General features: G+C 40.6%; 2 protein-coding genes and 2 long non-coding RNA genes across 6 annotated transcripts in view; all 4 read left to right on the top strand.

Moving 5' to 3' along the window:
• LOC146612455 (ubiquitin carboxyl-terminal hydrolase 42-like) overlaps window positions 1-17,632 on the top strand; it is a 33,376-nt gene that overhangs the window by 9,928 nt on the left and 5,816 nt on the right.
• LOC146612458 (uncharacterized) lies at window positions 2,825-4,962 on the top strand. Of its 3 annotated transcripts, XR_014904942.1 has the most exons (4): window positions 2,825-3,127; window positions 3,551-3,691; window positions 3,863-3,989; window positions 4,524-4,962. It is a non-coding gene; the product is annotated as an uncharacterized LOC146612458 (long non-coding RNA). The 3 variants fall into 3 exon arrangements; XR_014904943.1 differs by lacking the exon at window positions 2,825-3,127 and having other exon boundaries at window positions 3,372-3,691; window positions 3,908-3,989; XR_014904941.1 differs by lacking the exon at window positions 2,825-3,127 and having other exon boundaries at window positions 3,372-3,691.
• On the top strand, window positions 11,734-12,364 carry LOC146612457 (uncharacterized). Its single transcript, XR_014904935.1, has 3 exons — window positions 11,734-11,792; window positions 11,890-12,001; window positions 12,317-12,364. It is a non-coding gene; the product is annotated as an uncharacterized LOC146612457 (long non-coding RNA).
• On the top strand, window positions 14,517-16,259 carry LOC146612456 (uncharacterized). Its single transcript, XM_085343179.1, has 2 exons — window positions 14,517-15,157; window positions 15,409-16,259. Exons 1-2 carry the CDS (start codon window positions 14,517-14,519, stop codon window positions 15,509-15,511), a joined length of 744 nt encoding a protein of 247 aa, XP_085199305.1. The 3' UTR covers window positions 15,512-16,259.

Genomic DNA, 17,632 nt, shown 5'->3' with positions numbered 1-17,632 from the left:
ACAATGAAAATGTCATTCAGAGTTAGTAATGGAAAAGATGCCACAATGTATGATGTGCTGTATGTTCCCAAGTTATCAATGAACCTTTTCTCAGTGGGAGCTGCTGCCAAGAAGGGAAACACAGTGAAGTTCAAAAGGACTCATTGCTACATAAGAGGAAAGAATGGAGCTCTCCATAGAATGGGAACACAAAGATCTGACGGCTTGTATCAGCTGGATATTGAGGGAAACTGCACAACCTGTCATGGAGCGTCAACTGCTTCAGTTCCAGCAAGTATGTGGCATCAGCGCCTAGGTCACACTACAAATCTGAAAAGAGTAAAAAACTTGGTAAAAGGAGTTAGCCTTACAAATGAAGAGGAGGACATTTTTTGTGAAGCTTGTGTTGAGGGCAAATTATCAAGAAAACCTTACAAATCAGTGGGAGAAATACGAACAAAACGCAAGTTGCAATTAGTGCATAGTGACGTTTGTGGTCGTTTTCAAACTGAGTCACTACCCAGATAGCAAGGAGACATTGAACAGATGTTGATTTTCCATCTGAACCATCAGAATCGTCAGGATTGAAATATCAACACAAAACCAATGTTGAAACAACATTGAAAACGTATTCTACGCTAGATTCGACACAGCGAACACCATGAGACCGGACAGTGTGCGCACCGCGGATGACGTCAGTGTGCACACTGTGTCTGAGGAGGATGTGCGGAAGTGCTTCAGGAAGGTGAACGCGCGCAAAGCTACTGGTCCGGACGGGATTCCCGGCCGCGTCCTCAAGTCATGCGCGGCTCAGCTGGCTGGAGTGTTCACACACATCTTCAACCTTTCCCTCTCTCTGTCTGTAGTCCCAGCCTGCTTCAAAATGGCCACCATCGTCCCTGTACCCAAATCCTCCACCATCTCCTCATTGAACGACTGGCGACCTGTAGCCCTGACCCCCATCGTGAGCAAATGCTTCGAGAAGCTGGTCAGGGACTTCATCTGCTCTGCACTACCAGACTCACTGGACCCTCTACAGTTCGCATACCGCCACAACAGGTCCACTGATGATGCCATAGCCCTGACACTACATACTGCCCTGTCACACCTGGAGAAGAGAGACACGTATGTAAGAATGCTGTTTGTAGATTACAGCTCAGCATTCAACACCATCGTTCCCTCGAAGCTGGACAGGAAACTGCAGGATCTAGGACTGAGCAGCTCCCTCTGCAGCTGGATCCTTAGCTTCCTGTCTGACAGACGCCAGGTGGTCAGACTGGGCAGCATCACCTCATCCCCCATCACACTGAACACTGGTGCTCCACAGGGGTGTGTACTGAGCCCTCTCCTGTACTCACTCTACACCTACGACTGCACAGCCACTAACAGCTCCAACATCATTGTGAAGTTTGCGGATGACACTACAGTGGTGGGTCTTATCACCAACGGTGATGAGACGGCTTACAGGGAGGAGGTCAGCGCCCTGACCCACTGGTGTCAAGACAACCATCTCACCCTCAACGTCGCAAAGACAAAGGAGTTGATAGTGGACTTCCGGAGGTGCAGAGAAGTACACACCCCCATCACCATCAACGGCGCTGCTGTGGAGAGAGTGAGCAGCTTCCGGTTCCTTGGAGTACATCTGGCTGAGGATCTTACGTGGTCAGTACACATAAACAAAACAGTGAAGAAGGCGCAGCAGTGCCTCTTCTTTCTCAGGAGACTGAAAAGATTCGGCATGAGCCCCCGCATCCTCAGGACCTTCTATCACTGTGCCATTGAGAGCATCCTCACTGGATGCATCACCACCTGGTATGGCAACAGCACCGCCTACAACTGCAAAGCTCTCCAGCGAGTAGTGCGGTGCTCTGAACGGATAATTGGAGGTGAGCTTCCCTCCCTCCAAGACATCTACAGGAAGCGCTGCCTGAGGAAAGCGGGGAGGATCATCAAGGACTCCAGTCACCCCAGCCATAAACTGTTCAGACTGCTTCCATCAGGAAGGAGGTTCTGCAGCATCCGGTCCCGTACCAGCAGACTGAGAGACAGCTTTTTCCACCAGGCCATCAGACTGCTGAACACTTCATAGACACCTCAGCTTCACTACTGGAACTTCAACATTATGCACTACATACTGTATATAAATGCCACTTGTTTTGCACAATATCCAACTACAAACCTCTGTATATTTTATATATTTTATTTTTATTTTTTTTACTATTTAATTTGTAAAAATGTGTATACACACACACACACACACACACACACACGTAGGAAAATATTTAGTATACACATCCAGAAATGCATACACTATTATATATTGTACATATATTTATTAGTTTCAGATTATGGAACTCCAAAGTGTTCAAAATTAAATAAATAGGTCAAGATGAAATAAATAACTATGTGAATAAATAAGACACAGATATGTAATGTGAGAATGATATTGTGAAATAATGGAACACATTTTGAAAACAATGCTCATTATTGTGAAACATATTACATTCTGCTATATAAATTTTCTTATTATTGTGAAATATTATTTCATGGTCATTATTTTTCACAATAACAGAGATTATTCCTGAGGCATTTTATTTATTTCCAGCCGTTTTTAGTCCAAAATGACCTTTTTTCAAAGTCAGTCTTTATTTCAAAATCCCGTTTTTCCCGATGGTCTATTTATTTCATAATGCGACTTTTCAGCAGAATGACTTTGTCTGTCAATCAAGAAAGACAGGGCGGAGCCAGTTGTGTGATTGGTTGCCCCTTTACTCAGACATAAGTAATAGCACATGAATTGTCGATTTAGGTTTAATGGTGCAATGCGTCTCCTATGCAGCTGGCGGCAGTATGCAGCTCAAAATAAACTTAAGGCACCGACAAATGCAAAACACTGGGCGCGAATAACGTTACAGGTGTATCAATTCTTGTGAAGGGCATGGCTGCAGGAAACAAGTCCGTTTCTGAGTTACTCAGAGAACTTGCTAACCGCTTAGATTGAACGTCTTCACCTCAGTCTGCGTATTGCAGCAGTGTACTGGAGATGAAGTGGTCCCTGGTCCAAGTTCTCATCACAACCGCACAGTGTTAACGTTAGCAAATGCTAACGCTATCACAGCTAGCTCCACTCCACGAAACGCTGTTCAGGGTAAGTAACGATATGTTATTATTGCTTGGTTAGTCTGTCTGTCTGGCAAAAATGAGCTTTTTAATTAGTTTAGTCACAGATTTTTTTTAATACTGTTTTTTATCATAGCAAAGAATTCTATAAATTAGGTAAGAGAAAATAATTGTCTTCTGGGTTAATGTCTGTATTACTATTTACATTGTTGTAGGTAATAGTTATTCATGACTGTTTTAAAGTGGCTTATGTTCTGTGCTAATATGGAAGACAAGTAATCTATGTGAAAGAAAAGAAAGCAATTTTAGTTCAACGTAGTGATTTTGTAAGTGGGTATAATTTGAAAATGCTTTTACTAGTACAGTGGATGTTCTTTAAATATTTAACATTTAAAGTGTGTGTCACTTTACAGACTCCAACTTCAGTTTTGGTTTGGTCTCACCGTTGTAGGTCATAACACAAACAAGTCGTCAAGTCAAGCAGCTGAGGAAAGGGCTTAAGGAAACCATGGTATGGCCGCTTCTGACAGAAAGATCAGACATCATTCCTCCTTTCTTACCAAGGGAATCAGAGACTGCTCCCTGTTGTGAGGTCAGGTCACATCTTTTAACATCTGAATAGTAAAGCTATTTGGTTAATTTATGAAGGATGAACATTAATTGTTGACACAAAACACCAATATACTGTTTTGTATGCGTGGGTTAGTTGAACAGCTGGGTTACATTTAATAAAAATACACCTAATGTTGCTGATGCTCTTAAGACTACAAGATAAGTAAAGCTATAAAATGACTGTGGCCTGCCACAGAAGATGAAGATGAGGAAGAAGAGGAATGCTCTCGAGGATAAATGCAGAGTGGCAGGTTACCTTCGGTCCTTCATTGAAAATGGTAAGTCTGCTGCGATAGGTATTTTGCCATTGGTTTTCTCTGATTATACTTTGGTAAATTACATACAGTCCAGTGATCTTGGGTCATTAACAAAGTACACTATAGTAGAGCTGGGCGATATGAGATTTTTTCATATCACGATATTTATTTTTATTTATTTTTTTATAAAAAGGACAAGAGCGGTGAGGTCTATCGCAATAGTTTAATTTTTCTATTGAGAAAAAGTTATTTCGCAATACATATCGTTATCGTTCTATCGCCCAGCTCTACGCTATAGTATAATTTTGTTTTGTTATTTGCTCCATGCAATACATAAGAGTGGTGGCATTATCAGTTGCACTAGAATTGTATGTAGACTACTTTTAGCTTTGTTAACATAAAAATATCTATAAAAGCTACAACAGCAATTTGAGTGGGGCAAAAATGTCTGGTGCCCTGTATGTAAGTGGTCATCTTTTATGGTATTTCTCCATAAAAGATTCAAAATAATGAATATAGGATGTCATTATAGTTTAAAACAATCTTCTGTTGCAGCATCTTGTGCACAACAAAAAGCCCTCATCAAGTTTTGGACAGGATGGGAAGTCTTGCCGAGAAATGACTGTGGAAGTGGTCAACAGCAATCTTCCAAAGTCTTCCACCGGTTTTGAAGTACTACGTCTTCCTGCACACTACTGTACCTATGAGTCATTTCTAATGGACATTCAGGTGTGTCTCAACTCTACTGACTCAGGTTTTGGTCTGGTTTACGATTGATTCCATAACCACATGGTAAAATTAGACCATTTCTTCTTTCTTGCATCACATTACTGTACTCGGTGTTCAAAGAAACGGACAATCTAGTGAGTTCTAGTTCTTTTTAATACACTTGACAGTGAAAAATACAGAGTACAGGTGTGCATTTATGGCTTTTTTAATATAAACTGATGAAGAGTTCAGATATCAAAATCAGTTGTTCACTGTACATTATAAATTACACAATATGTTTTGTTTATACTCGCTACTGATACAAAAAAATTTTCTAGAAAAAATTATTTGAATTAAGATGTTACACTACTCTACTGTGTTCATTGTATTAAATCTGCTCAGAGTTGACATGTACTGTATATCCAACCAAGAAATGAATATCATTAAAGTGACAGCTGTATAAAACAAATCCTGTTTTATAGCCACTCACTGTTTTGTTGAAAATGAAATTGGTTATGCTGTTTTGAGTCAGTATTAGCTACAAAGCTGTAGAAATTAAAAAAAAAAAAAAAAATCCTCCTGACATAGAAACTGATTAAATGTAATAATGTCTTTCTACAAGTGATTTTGAAGTATTGGTAGCACAGCAGGGTCTTGTTCATTCAGTGCATCTGGGAGCTGAATCTCAGGAATGGTGATCTCATTTGATGGGCAGCGATTATGTTGTCCTGTCCAGTCCACACCATAATCCTCATCAACCTGAAAGAGCATGCACATGTTTTAAATCTAAACTGAAGAGGTGTTTCCTGCAGCTGTTCCTAGATGGACTTATTGAGTCTGCCAGGGCCTATGTGAGTTGCTTAGGCATTGGCTACCAACTAATTATTCATTCACCCATTCTAGGTCAGGATTGGTTCTCTTCAGGTATAACAAATTTAACTTTGTTTAAAGTATTGCCATCTATACCTGACAGGTGGGATAAAAGAGAATGGCTTGGGAGGCGCACAGCAAATCTCAAAGTTTTCCAATTAATGCTGAAAGAACCAAGGATGTAAATGTATTCTTGTTTTAGCTTTACCGAAGACACCAGAGAAAGTATATCTATAATGCTGCTGAAATAGACAAAACCATTTCAATAAACTCGCTATTTAACATCAACCTTGTTATGCGTTATCAGAGAACAATCAACTGCAAACAGCAATGAAACATTCAATTATGTACTATTTAAAGCACTAATGACCCTGCTGTCTAACAAGATGTGATAAGTAAGTAGACTGTGGAAAGCTGGTGGGTCTACTCTCTGTGTAAAAGGTTCCTACAGGCTCCACTGACCCCAGTCTCCGAGTTAACACACTAACAGCTAACACTGCTAAACGTGTCTCAACGCCGAGATGGCGCCGATAGCTTTAGCCGTAGCTGCCCCACTTAGTTTAGACAGTAACAAAAAAAAGTAAGCGATAATAATTCATTGTCAAACGTCATAATTAAGGTCAACACCTAAACAATGCTGTGTACAGAATCACACAGGTGCTCAATTACAGCATAAACTTACCTTAGACCATCCTCCGTCATTTTCCTCCTAATTGTGCTCGGAGACACAGAAAATGTATCGGCAATTACCCCGACGGTTATCCCGGACAGCACTAAAGTCCTGAGTGCTGCACCGGGATTTCTAGACGTGGACGGCCAACATTTGAAGACTGTTCTTCCTCGGCGTATTCCAAACGAACACGGTGCTGAATTGATCTTAAACCTTTGACAATGCTGTCATCGATGCGAACATCTTGAAGAGCAATTATCATCCCAAGCATTTCAGAAACATCTAAACGACTCAAAACAGTATCTACAGGTAAATGATCCCTCTCTATCTGATTTGCTTAAATGAGCAGAACTGGCTGAAGTTCACACCAGTCCGCCATCCTCCGTGACTTTTGACCTAGCACGCTGTTGCTAGCTGCAGTAGCCGTCCGCGGAGCCGGTATCCAGGAAAACTAGTCGATGGTAAACGATAAGCCAATAGGTGCAAAGGTCCAGCCCACTTACATTGATTGACAGACAAAGTCATTCTGCTGAAAAGTCGCATTATGAAATAAATAGGCCATCGGGAAAAACGGGATTTTGAAATAAAGACTGACTTTGAAAAAAGGTCATTTTGGACTAAAAACGGCTGGAAATAAATAAAATGCCTCAGGAATAATCTCTGTTATTGTGAAAAATAATGACCATGAAATAATATTTCACAATAATAAGTAAATTTATATAGCAGAATGTAATATATTTCACAATAATGAGCATTGTTTTCAAAATGTGTTCCATTATTTCACAATATCATTCTCACATTACATATCTGTGTCTTATTTATTCACATAGTTATTTATTTCATCTTGACCTATTTATTTATTTAATTTTGAACACTTTGGAGTTCCATATCAGATTAGCCATTCTTGTATTTTGCTCGTTTGTGTTGTTGTGTTTGCACATCTCTGTTGCTTGTGGGGCTCGCACACAAGAATTTCACTCGCATGTGCTGTGCCAGTGTGCCTGCACATGTGATGTGACAATAAAAGTGATTTGATTTGATTTGAAATACTGATGAAACCTGACACTGACATTGAAATAACATTGATTCACTGTTGTTCTGTCATCGTTGATTGTTGATCTATTTATAGTTGACAAGGTGACAACAATCACGTTGAAAAATCATCAATTTATGGTTGAGCGGGAAATTAAAGCTGCTACCACTTGGACTATTCCGCAGCACCCCTATCACATTGGTACGTCCCTCCAGGTAACCATTGTCTTGTACAGTAGAGCGGGACATTAGATTTACTCTCAGCGGAATTGACCGGAGAAGGCATCAGTTCATGCACTGCACTGGCCTGCACCACGATTAGTATAAGGTAAGAATGAATGACTTTTGTTCTAGTCGTTATTTCCATGGTTGCATTTGAATAACAGTAAAAAAAACAAAACAAACAAACTTGTTAATGTAAAGTTTCGGATAAAATGTGGGAGCCCGAAATTTTGTCTACTTTCATCTTACAATCCGGCAACAAATAAATTGCACTGCAAACAAAGTCTATCAACAAAGAAAACATTTTCGTTTCATACTTTTCCGTTATATTCCCTTACAAAGCTAGCTTTAACGCTTCGAGGGTTCCTTTGTTCTTGCCGTCGCCTCGGCGCTTGACCCAGACTTTCGCTCTGTAGTTGCTTTTTAGCATAGTACTACAAAAAATTGTAAATCTGTGATATATGATTGATAAACGTAAAAGTAACTGTATAAATGTGTTCAATGACTTTGTTACTTTTAATGATTGGAGAGCACCCACTTCGATTCGCACTCAATTCAAACTCTACGCTGCACGCTCACCTACCTTGCGTTTGCACCTTTTGTCCACACGTAAACTGCGTTTTCATCAACTGAAAACTGAGATTTTTAACAGTAGAAGTCCCAGACTTTTCTAACCCTCTGTTAGCCAAGTGGAAGCGAACTTTGCTAGTCTTTTAGCATCAATTCAAATCAAATCACTTTTTATTGTCACATCACATGTGCAGGCACACTGGCACAGCACATGCGAGTGAAATTCTTGTGTGCGAGCCCCACAAGCAACAGAGATGTGCAAACACAACAACACAAACGAGCAAAATACAAGAATGGCCAACCTGAAACTAATAAATATATGTACAATATATAATAGTGTATGCATTTCTGGATGTGTATACTAAATATTTTCCTACGTGTGTGTGTGTGTGTGTATACACATTTTTACAAATTAAATAGTAAAAAAATAAAATAATAATAATAATAAAATATATAAAATATACAGAGTTGAATATGTGCAAAACAAGTGGCATTTATATACAGTGTGGAGTGCATAATGTCATATGTAAATTAGGTCGTTACCTGAGAATTCTGGAGGGGAGTGGGTGTGTGTGAATGATTGCTGATGTCTAACTGCCAACTGCCTCTTTGTGTGTGTGTGTGTGTATGGGGGGTGGGGGGTGGGACTTCCTTTTGTGTTGAGGTGGATATAATCTCACTGCATTTAGCCTAATCCTTCATTGCCCTGAAGAATCCTGTGGTGTACGAACCTCCTCTCCAAGGAAAGAAAATGCAGCAGGCCTTGGAAATGATCCTGAGTGAAGTCAACCCTTGTGACTCGGATGGAGAAGACCTACAACTTCAGCCGGATTCGGACTCGGAGCTGTCTGATCAGTCTTCAGGTTAGGTTTCATTTCATATTATTTCCTATTTCATTTCAAACAAGTGAAAAATACTAAAAAAGCAGAGCAGGATTAGGGTTAGCTAGTAACCCTAACTCTAGTTGTTTCTTTTTATTTAAGAAGACATTTCATATCATTTCCTATTTCATTTCAAACAAGTAAATGGATGTAGTAAGTAAGATATTTCAGACATTATTCTGATACAGATGAGGAGATACTGGAATTATAATTAGTATCTATGCATGCATTTGTGATTTTGTTTGCCCTTCCCATTGCTCACAATTTGAATTTGTTCACACTGCAGATGAGGAGACTGCTTCTCCACCTAAAAAGAGATCTTGTTTGGGGACTGAGACAGCGAAAGATGGCACAGTGTGGCGCGAAGAACAGGTGGGGACCTGTCTCCCTTTCACCCCAATAGAAGCGTACGCTGCAGATGGAGAGCCAACGGCTAAGGCCAGGAGAAGTATCTCGAGTCGCCTTCAGAGCTTCCTGTGTTTCATCACTCTTGACATGCTTCGTAGCATTCAAGAATGGACTATTCAACATGCACGGCAAACGGAGCATGTTCATTGGTTCATGGACCTCCCTGAACTAATGGCATTTATTGCAATTGTCATCTTGCGGGGGGTTACCAGGGTTCCATCTGTAAATGACTGCTGGTCAGCAAACCTGGGAAACCCACAGATAATTGGAACTATGGCACGAAACCGCTTCCAAGACATCATGCAACACCTACGCTTTGATGACAAGTCCACCCGCAGTGATCGAGCAAAGACTGATAAGTTCGCTGCAATTTCCAGTTTGTGGGGATCATTTGTCACCAACTGCATCACGTGCTACAACCCTGGTCTACATATCACCGTTGATGAACAGCTTTTCCCATCAAAGACTCAGTGCTGTTTCCTGCAGTATATTGCAAGTAAACCTGACAAGTTTGGGATCAAGTTTTGGGTGGCTTGCGACCTAAAATCCAAGTACATTTGCAATGTCTTCCCATATCTTGGCAAGGACCCCAATCGTCCCAGTGGGGAGAGACTGTCTGAAGATGTAGTGATGAGGCTGATGGAACCATTCCTAGACAAGGGCAGAAATGTTACCACGGACAATTTCTTCACATCGCTTTCACTTGCGCAAAAACTTCTTGGACGGAAAACCACCATCCTCGGCACAGTCAACAAGATTCGCAGGGAAATTCCTCAATCCACTAGACAGACAGATCGCAATGAATTCACCACTCAGGTATGTTGCAGGTCTTTTGTGGTTCTATGTTTATGTGTTTCATTGTGTGTAAAAGGGCTATGGAAATAACAATTTATCTTATTTCTTAGGTGTTTTCAACCTCTGCTGCCACGCTGACGGCGTATGCGGCCAAACGGAAGAGGACAGTCTATATTCTTAGCAGCATGCACAGCGTGGTTCAGACTGATAACACTACCAAAAGGAAGCCAAACACTGTCACCCTTTACAACAAAACAAAGTGTGGCGTGGATGTGATGGACCAGATGGTTCGGGAGTACACTGTCCGCAGAGGAACACGGCGCTGGCCAGTTGCCGTGTTTTATAACATGATTGACATGGCAACACTGAATGCACATGTGCTGTATCAAGCATGCACCGGGACGAAGGAAAGACGGGTGGACTTCCTGGTGGCGCTTGCAACAGAGTTGGCTCGCTCTCATGTAGCTGCGAAGAAGGCAAGAAAAGAACAGTTGCTTCGGACACAACCCTCCACACCTAGCCCTGGAAAAAGAGCCACGTGTCAGGTCAAACACAAATGCAAGAAAAATCAGGCCACTATGCGATGTGTTCACTGCTACAGATACACATGTGGTAAATGCAGACGACAGATACCATGGCAGTGCCAGGATTGTGAGTGATTGCTGAAAATGTTGAAATGTACTCACTCACTTTTTATTATTATTTGTACATATGTGTACAAATGGTTGGTTTTTTGTACTGTTTTCATCAATAAATCTCAGCAACAAAGGACCTACACCCATGTGTGTTGATTTCTCCCTAAGATGGCAAACTGAAACACTCCACTCCCCCACCCCCTCAATCACTCACCCCCACTCCCCTCCCTCCAGAATTCCTAGGTAACAACCTAATATACATATGAATGACTAGCCAATTTAGCTTCCACTTCCAGCATTTGACTGACTGCTCTCCGGCTTTTAAAGGTAGAAACGCAAAATGATGACTCCGCGGGGGTCTAAGGTAGAAACCCAAAATGACTGCTCTCCGGGGGTCTAAGTGTTTAAAGACGCCTGCCAGGGCGGATATTTTCGAAAACTCCGTTTTAACATTTACGTGTGGACAAAGGAAGACGGAGAAAACGCAGCGTCAAAGGTGTGCGCCTATTTTGATGCCACACTGTGCGCCAAGTTTTTGTCTCGGTGCCATGAATTCCTACAATGGCAGACTTAGACAAAATACTGTTAATTTTATTATCTTCAGTGTTTAAATGCTTACATATACACACGCAGTTGTATGTTTAAAAAAAAAAAAAAGTGTTTTATTGGGTTTGCTTGTAATTGTTGCCTATATACATTTTAAGCTATTATTTATTATTTAGTTCAATCAATAGATCAAGTTTTGTAGTGACTATGAAGTATATTTTAATTATCTGTTTACTGTTTATCCTAGACAGGGCAAAAAAGGACTCCAAATTTTAAAAAAAGATAAAAATGAAAGACTGGTGCATTGTGCAGTTCAGCACTGGTGGTACAGAAATAGTCCCTAGTTCATGGATAAATGGGGAGAAATTGTCATGGCCTCCATATCCTCCGTGAGACACATTCAGGATCCACGCCACAGTAAAGAGGAGAGTTCATCCTGGTGCAACATGGCTCACCTATGCACCAGTCCGACTTCTAATAAGCCATGGTGGGTATCATCTGGATTGGTGTTGTATAAATGTAACAATAACAAGTTTTTCGTGTCCTAATTTATGTCTGGCCATACATTGTGTTTGTACTTCCAGACACATTTCACGAAGCAGAACGCAGTCTTCAGAAATATCTAAGTGAACACTGTGATACGTCTGACCTTCAGTCCGAAGCTGAAACTCAGACCAGTCATAAAAGAAAGCACAAGTAAAACTTTTTTTATTTCACAAACATATCTTTGATTGCTAAGAATTTATGATCTTGTCTTTTATACATATCTGTGGTGCTTCCTTACTGCAATATCACCACATAATATAGTCCAAAAAGTGGAAGCTTGTAAACTTTTTATAGATGCAAAGCCGTGTACACTTGTGCACTTCAAAAATTCCTTGTATACTGTACCTTCTTGCACATCTCCGTTTCCTGTGTGTGTTGTTATAAATCAAACTGTAACTTTAGGAATTAATATTCCAAAAGCACATTTGTAATTACTTATGACCGTTTTCAACTTTTTTTCTTTAGACCAAATCCCCTGTACACATATAGTGACTCAGAGGATGAGCAGCCCACAAAAAAACGGTTTCCCCAGGCGCCTCGAGTGACAATACCAGGTAATAAAATACTGTCTGGTGTCTTTGTACATATCTGTGTGTGACACAAGGAAACTTTTGACAAGTTGTCTGTATTCTTAAATACTTAAAAAAAATTATCTTTTTCTGTCAGACCTGACGAGAGCTGTTAACGAACTCCGTGAGGAGGTCAGAGCCATCCGCAATACCGGCTGCAATGAATCGGTAGATGCTGGGGTACTGCCTCTGGATTTGCCCTTGCACAACATTGAGGAGCTAAACAATGCAGAGGCACCTCTTCAATCACAAGAGGCAAATAAGGCAATGGTAAGTATATAAAGGTTATGTACACTTTGTAACTATAAAGTGTAATAGCTGTCAGATGTGATTTAAATACATAACAACGGCCTGTTGATTAAACACACAAGCACTTGTATACACATTAAAGACATGAGACACGCTAATTCCATCTCTTAAAATGTGTCTATAGGTGAGACGCTTTACCTTGATTGGAGGGACCACACTGGAGGTGCGAGTCCGCCGTGTAATGGCTTATGCCATTACAAACGAGCTGGCCTCGGTACTAAACTGGGCAGGGAAAAAAACCAAGGACCAGACAAAGCAAAAAAGGGCATTTAAAGATACAGCGCTCTGCAAATGCATATTTGGTAAGTTTTACTGTTTTTTTGCTATATTACTTTGTCCTTCTTAATAACAAGACTTTCATGTCCGGTTAATCTGGAGATGGAGTCTTTGGTCTTTGGCTTGTTTAGTCCTCGGGTTGTAGTTTGTACAGCCCGAGGACCCCATGTTTATTTTGTTTTAAAGACAGTTAACAAGAGCTTATTCATGTGCTCTAATTCACTTTTTTTGTTTGTGTGTGTGTGTATTTTTGTCCTAGATGGCCTGACGCAGCAGTTAGGGGCAAACTCTATGTCCGAGTTTGTCTTTGCACAAGCAGTGCAGAAATGGCTCCGATACGCCCCAGATCGTTTGGGTGGTGCAGGACGCACATCATGCATCCCCATCCCAGAGTAAAAAATTACAAACTTCTGTGAAACATATAAATGTAAATAGGAAACTGTCTTTTAATAAAGTATTTAGCAAACGAAACATGCCTATTGACCTTATTTTGTTTAGTTTTTTCTCTGTTACATCACATGCAATGCTTTCTTATTTTAGGATATTAATATTGATGCAGTAGTTTAGTATTGGTTAAAATACCTATAAAGAGAGGTAGATTTCCAGTCATGATTTAACTGTTGTTTTAATAAAAAGCAACTGTGCGAAAGAGGTGGAAAATCAACACCATAGCTCAACAGTGTTTCAATATCAGAATCTGACATTGTTTCAATGTCAACAGTATTAGAAAATATAACGTTGAATCAATGTCAGGTTTCAACATTGATTCAACATCAAAACCTGACGTTTCAACGTTAAAAAAGGGTGCAAGAGTGACGTTAGGTCAACGTCACACTTCAACGTTGATTCAATGACATCACCTGATATTGACTCAACATTGTTTCAATGTTTCCTTGCTATCTGGGTAGGAGGAAAAAAGTACTTTGTGACTTTCATTGATGACTACTCCAGATGTTGTAAAGTGTATTTCATAAGAGAAAAAACAGAAGTCCTGAGCAAGTTCAAAGAGCTTGAAAGAACCTTCTCAAATGAATGTGGACAGGGAGTAATAAGACTCAGAACTGACAATGGTGGGGAATACACATCTAAAGAGTTTCAAGAATATTTGAAAGCTCAAGGCATCCACCATGAAATGACTGTACCACACACACCACAGCAAAATGGTGTTGCAGAGAGAAAAAACAGAACTCTAGTGGAATCAGCTAGAAGCATGCTGCCACATGCAAAGTTGCCAAACACATTCTGGGCAGAAGCTGTTGCTACTGCAGCTTACATACAGAATAAGCTCCCAACATCTGCTTTAAAGAACGAAACACCCTATCAGAGATGGTATGAAAAAAAACCCAGACATTAGCCATATGAAAGTATTTGGTTGTGTTGCCTATGCTCATATTCCAGACAGAGAAAGAAGCTGGACAAAAAGGCAGTGTTGTCGCAAAATGTGCAACAACAGGGACTGAAGGACTAAATACTAAAGGAGCAGTATCAGTCCAAGCCTAGTTCTAGTTGCAATGAAAAACGATCTTCCCGAGACAGGAAAAGACTGTACTCTAGCTCTGGCAGAGATAGAGAAAAACACTACAGGGATAGGAGTCACGAACGAGAAAGCGACGATGATCGTCACCGGTACAGACGGGACTACAAAGACAGTCACCACCGCCAGTACAGGGATTGTTTCCCCCTTTCTGGACGTTACTACAGGGAATGGGAGGCCGATCGTCACCGGGAGCGAACCTTCCAGCACCCTCGGGAGCGTGATCGCGACAGGTGCTCTAACCATTACTACCGCTACCGGTCAAGAGAGGACATTGACCATGAGCGAAGGGGATATGGTTACTCCCACCGAGAGGAGTCTCGTGGCAGTCGGAGGTGGTTGCAGGATAGTAAAGACTCCTGGACAATTAAGGATAAGAGTAATGGCAAAGAGAGAGAAAATTACTCCTCAAAGGAAGGAAATTTCTCACCTTCTACAGCACCAGAAACAAACAAGTTCAAGGGCTCGCCTTTCCTCTCCAGACAAAGAGGTTCAAAATCGCAAGAGGACTCTCAGCAAAGACAGGGACGACAGCTCTGAGGCCCGCCACACTAAAAAACACAAAAAGAGTAAGAAAAAGAAGAAATCAAAGGATAAAGACAGACACCGTGAGAGTGGGTGAGTATTGCCATCTTTCTCTCGATCCTTTAATGAAAACAGAAGGAAATGTGTTTGTTTGTTTTAAGCTAGATTTTTTTTGAAAATAATATGGGGTTAAAGCTCACTATCAGTATTAATATTTTCTTAAAAACGGAAAGAATTTTCATCATTTTATTGATAATGGGTCACTTTTTCTGTCTTAGGCTGGCCGTAAAGCTTGAGATCTTGGTTTTGTTAAACAATGTGATTGGTTCTCTGTCATCCCGTAGAAGTTCTGACGGAGATTCAGACAGAGCTGCGGAAATGAAGAAGAAAAAGAAAAAGAAGAGACATCGGGACAGCGATCCCGAACTGCACAGCCCAGTGCTCTGAGCCAGGGCCGTGCAGAGAGGTTTAAAGGGGCGGGTGCTTAAAGCTAAAAAGGGGCACATTGAGCCAGGCTGAATAACAACAACACACATTCATCAAGAATCTAATATGGGCAACAAGGCAAAGCAAACGTAGCCGATGTTTTACCTGATGGGTACAATGTTGCTGTTGAGGGGTTGCTGTGGATAGTGCTGGAGGGCAGGGCTGTGTTGATCTGAGACTGTAGACATTAAAAAGTCCATAGGAGAGATGGTAGCTGATTAAACAAGTGTCATGAGATAATAACTAAATGCAAAGATTGGTGACAGCGCTTAGGCTCTGCCTGTGAATCACTCTTTGCTTCTCTTCTTCCTTCCATCCCATCTTTTCATATATCACTCTCCACTTGCTATGTGAGAACAAGGCACAACTTGCTATTGCAATAAACTATAATTTAATCATCCACACCTAACAACTCCAGCACTTAATCTACAATAAAATGATGAGAGAAAAATGTTATAGCACTGCCTTTAGTAGCCTCACACAGCTCTGTTTCCTCCTCATGTCCTTACCAGGCATGTCTGGACAATGTTATATCATGAGTAATATTTTTTTTAAAAATCCATCTAAATAAAACACACACATGCACACACACAAAGTGACATTTTAGACCTTCTTCAGAATACTGTATATACTATGGGCATCATGGTGCTGATCCAGAATCCTTACATTATTATTTATTACTAGAGCTACAATAATAAAGCAAAGAGGAGGGGGAAGTAATAAATATAAAATAATGTATTTATGATGATTCCATTTGTTTCACTATCCACTCTGTGCAGGGGCAAAGCTTATTACATTTTTAAACTATAGAGATACAATCATTTTACTGCTGTAAAATCCAACTTTTGTCTTATTTAAAATATAAATCTAATATAATCTGCTTCTTAATGTATGTTCTTTAAAATACAGCGTGTGTTTTTTAATATATTATAATTATAATAATTATTATGTGGACATGAATATTAGATCGTTTTTTAGTGAAATATAATCCCTCCAGAAAGGCAGGAAAAGCCCGGAAACTTACTTTAAAACTAAATATGTTCTAAATACTTTAAAACTAAATATGTTCCCTAAAACGGTGACAGAGCTACAGACCCATGACAGCCTTACACAGGTAGCCAGCAGCTGTGACCAGCACTACTTGTGCAGTTAATAAAAGGACAGGTAATGTTTGTCGCGCTGTTGCACACACAGCACGCTCGTTTGTCAGTTGCAACAAGACAGCTTACCAACGTGTACGTAATAAGATAATACTCCTGGGTGCTACACACTACAGTGTACGCTGTACACCTACTTACTGGTTTTGTGGCATCAGTCTGTATGGAAGAAATATAGTAAGTCTGTGTCTCTGAGTTAACTTGTGTTTCTCCTACAGCTCCGGACCGCAAAAAATGCGCGTGCTCTTTGTGAGCTCGTTCCCGGCTCGTAACCAGCGCGTTCTGCCGTCAAGGGCGATCATTGGTTAAATGTGATCATGTGACTGATGTACGGTGGCCCCTAGAGACAAAGCACGTACAACCTCTTTCATCCATCAAGTGTTTGGCGGGTACCTAAGATCCAGAGGTAAGTCACTGTTTTTTAAGGTTTGATTTATTTTTCTTTTATTTGTCTTTTTATGTCTTACAGCTTGTGTGATACTCATAGCACTGATTTCTGTTTCTGTTAAACGTTTAAACTGCAAAGCTGTCTCAGATACATTTGACCCTTTTCTGGATATCACTCTGGAAATTAAGGTAATTGGACAACATTCAAAGTGACGTTGCTACTATGTATTCTCTGCATTATGGAGTGTGAGGTTTTTCCTCTCTCTCTCTGTTCATATAGACTGCTCCAAATGTCTCCAAAGCTCTGAAGCAGTTTGTCAAGCCAGAACAGCTGGATGGCGAAAATGCTTACAAATGCACCAAGTAAGTCAAAGAGATGCCAAACCATGATGAATGTTTGTTTCCTTCAGGTGCAAAAAAATGGTAACGGCCTCAAAAAGATTCACAATCCATCGCAGCGCCAATGTGCTCACCCTCTCACTCAAACGCTTTGCAGACTTCAGTGGAGGCAAAATCACAAAGTCAAATGGCCAATAGT

This window comes from Diplotaxodon limnothrissa, linkage group LG19 (genome assembly GCF_057381915.1).
Source record: "Diplotaxodon limnothrissa isolate DT_005_m linkage group LG19, D_limnothrissa_male_GT1.1, whole genome shotgun sequence".
NCBI lineage: Eukaryota > Metazoa > Chordata > Actinopteri > Cichliformes > Cichlidae > Diplotaxodon > Diplotaxodon limnothrissa.
Note: the sequence above shows the minus strand (reverse complement) of the source record. Positions and strands in the feature narration are given on the sequence as shown.

Bases quoted from the DNA above. Each gene is read 5' to 3' on its own strand.
- LOC146612456 (XM_085343179.1), top strand. From the start codon at position 14,517: ATGAAAAACGATCTTCCCGAGACAGGAAAAGACTGTACTCTAGCTCTG. The intron at 15,158-15,408 runs GTGAGTATTGCC...GTCATCCCGTAG, and splicing joins GACAGACACCGTGAGAGTGG to AAGTTCTGACGGAGATTCAG.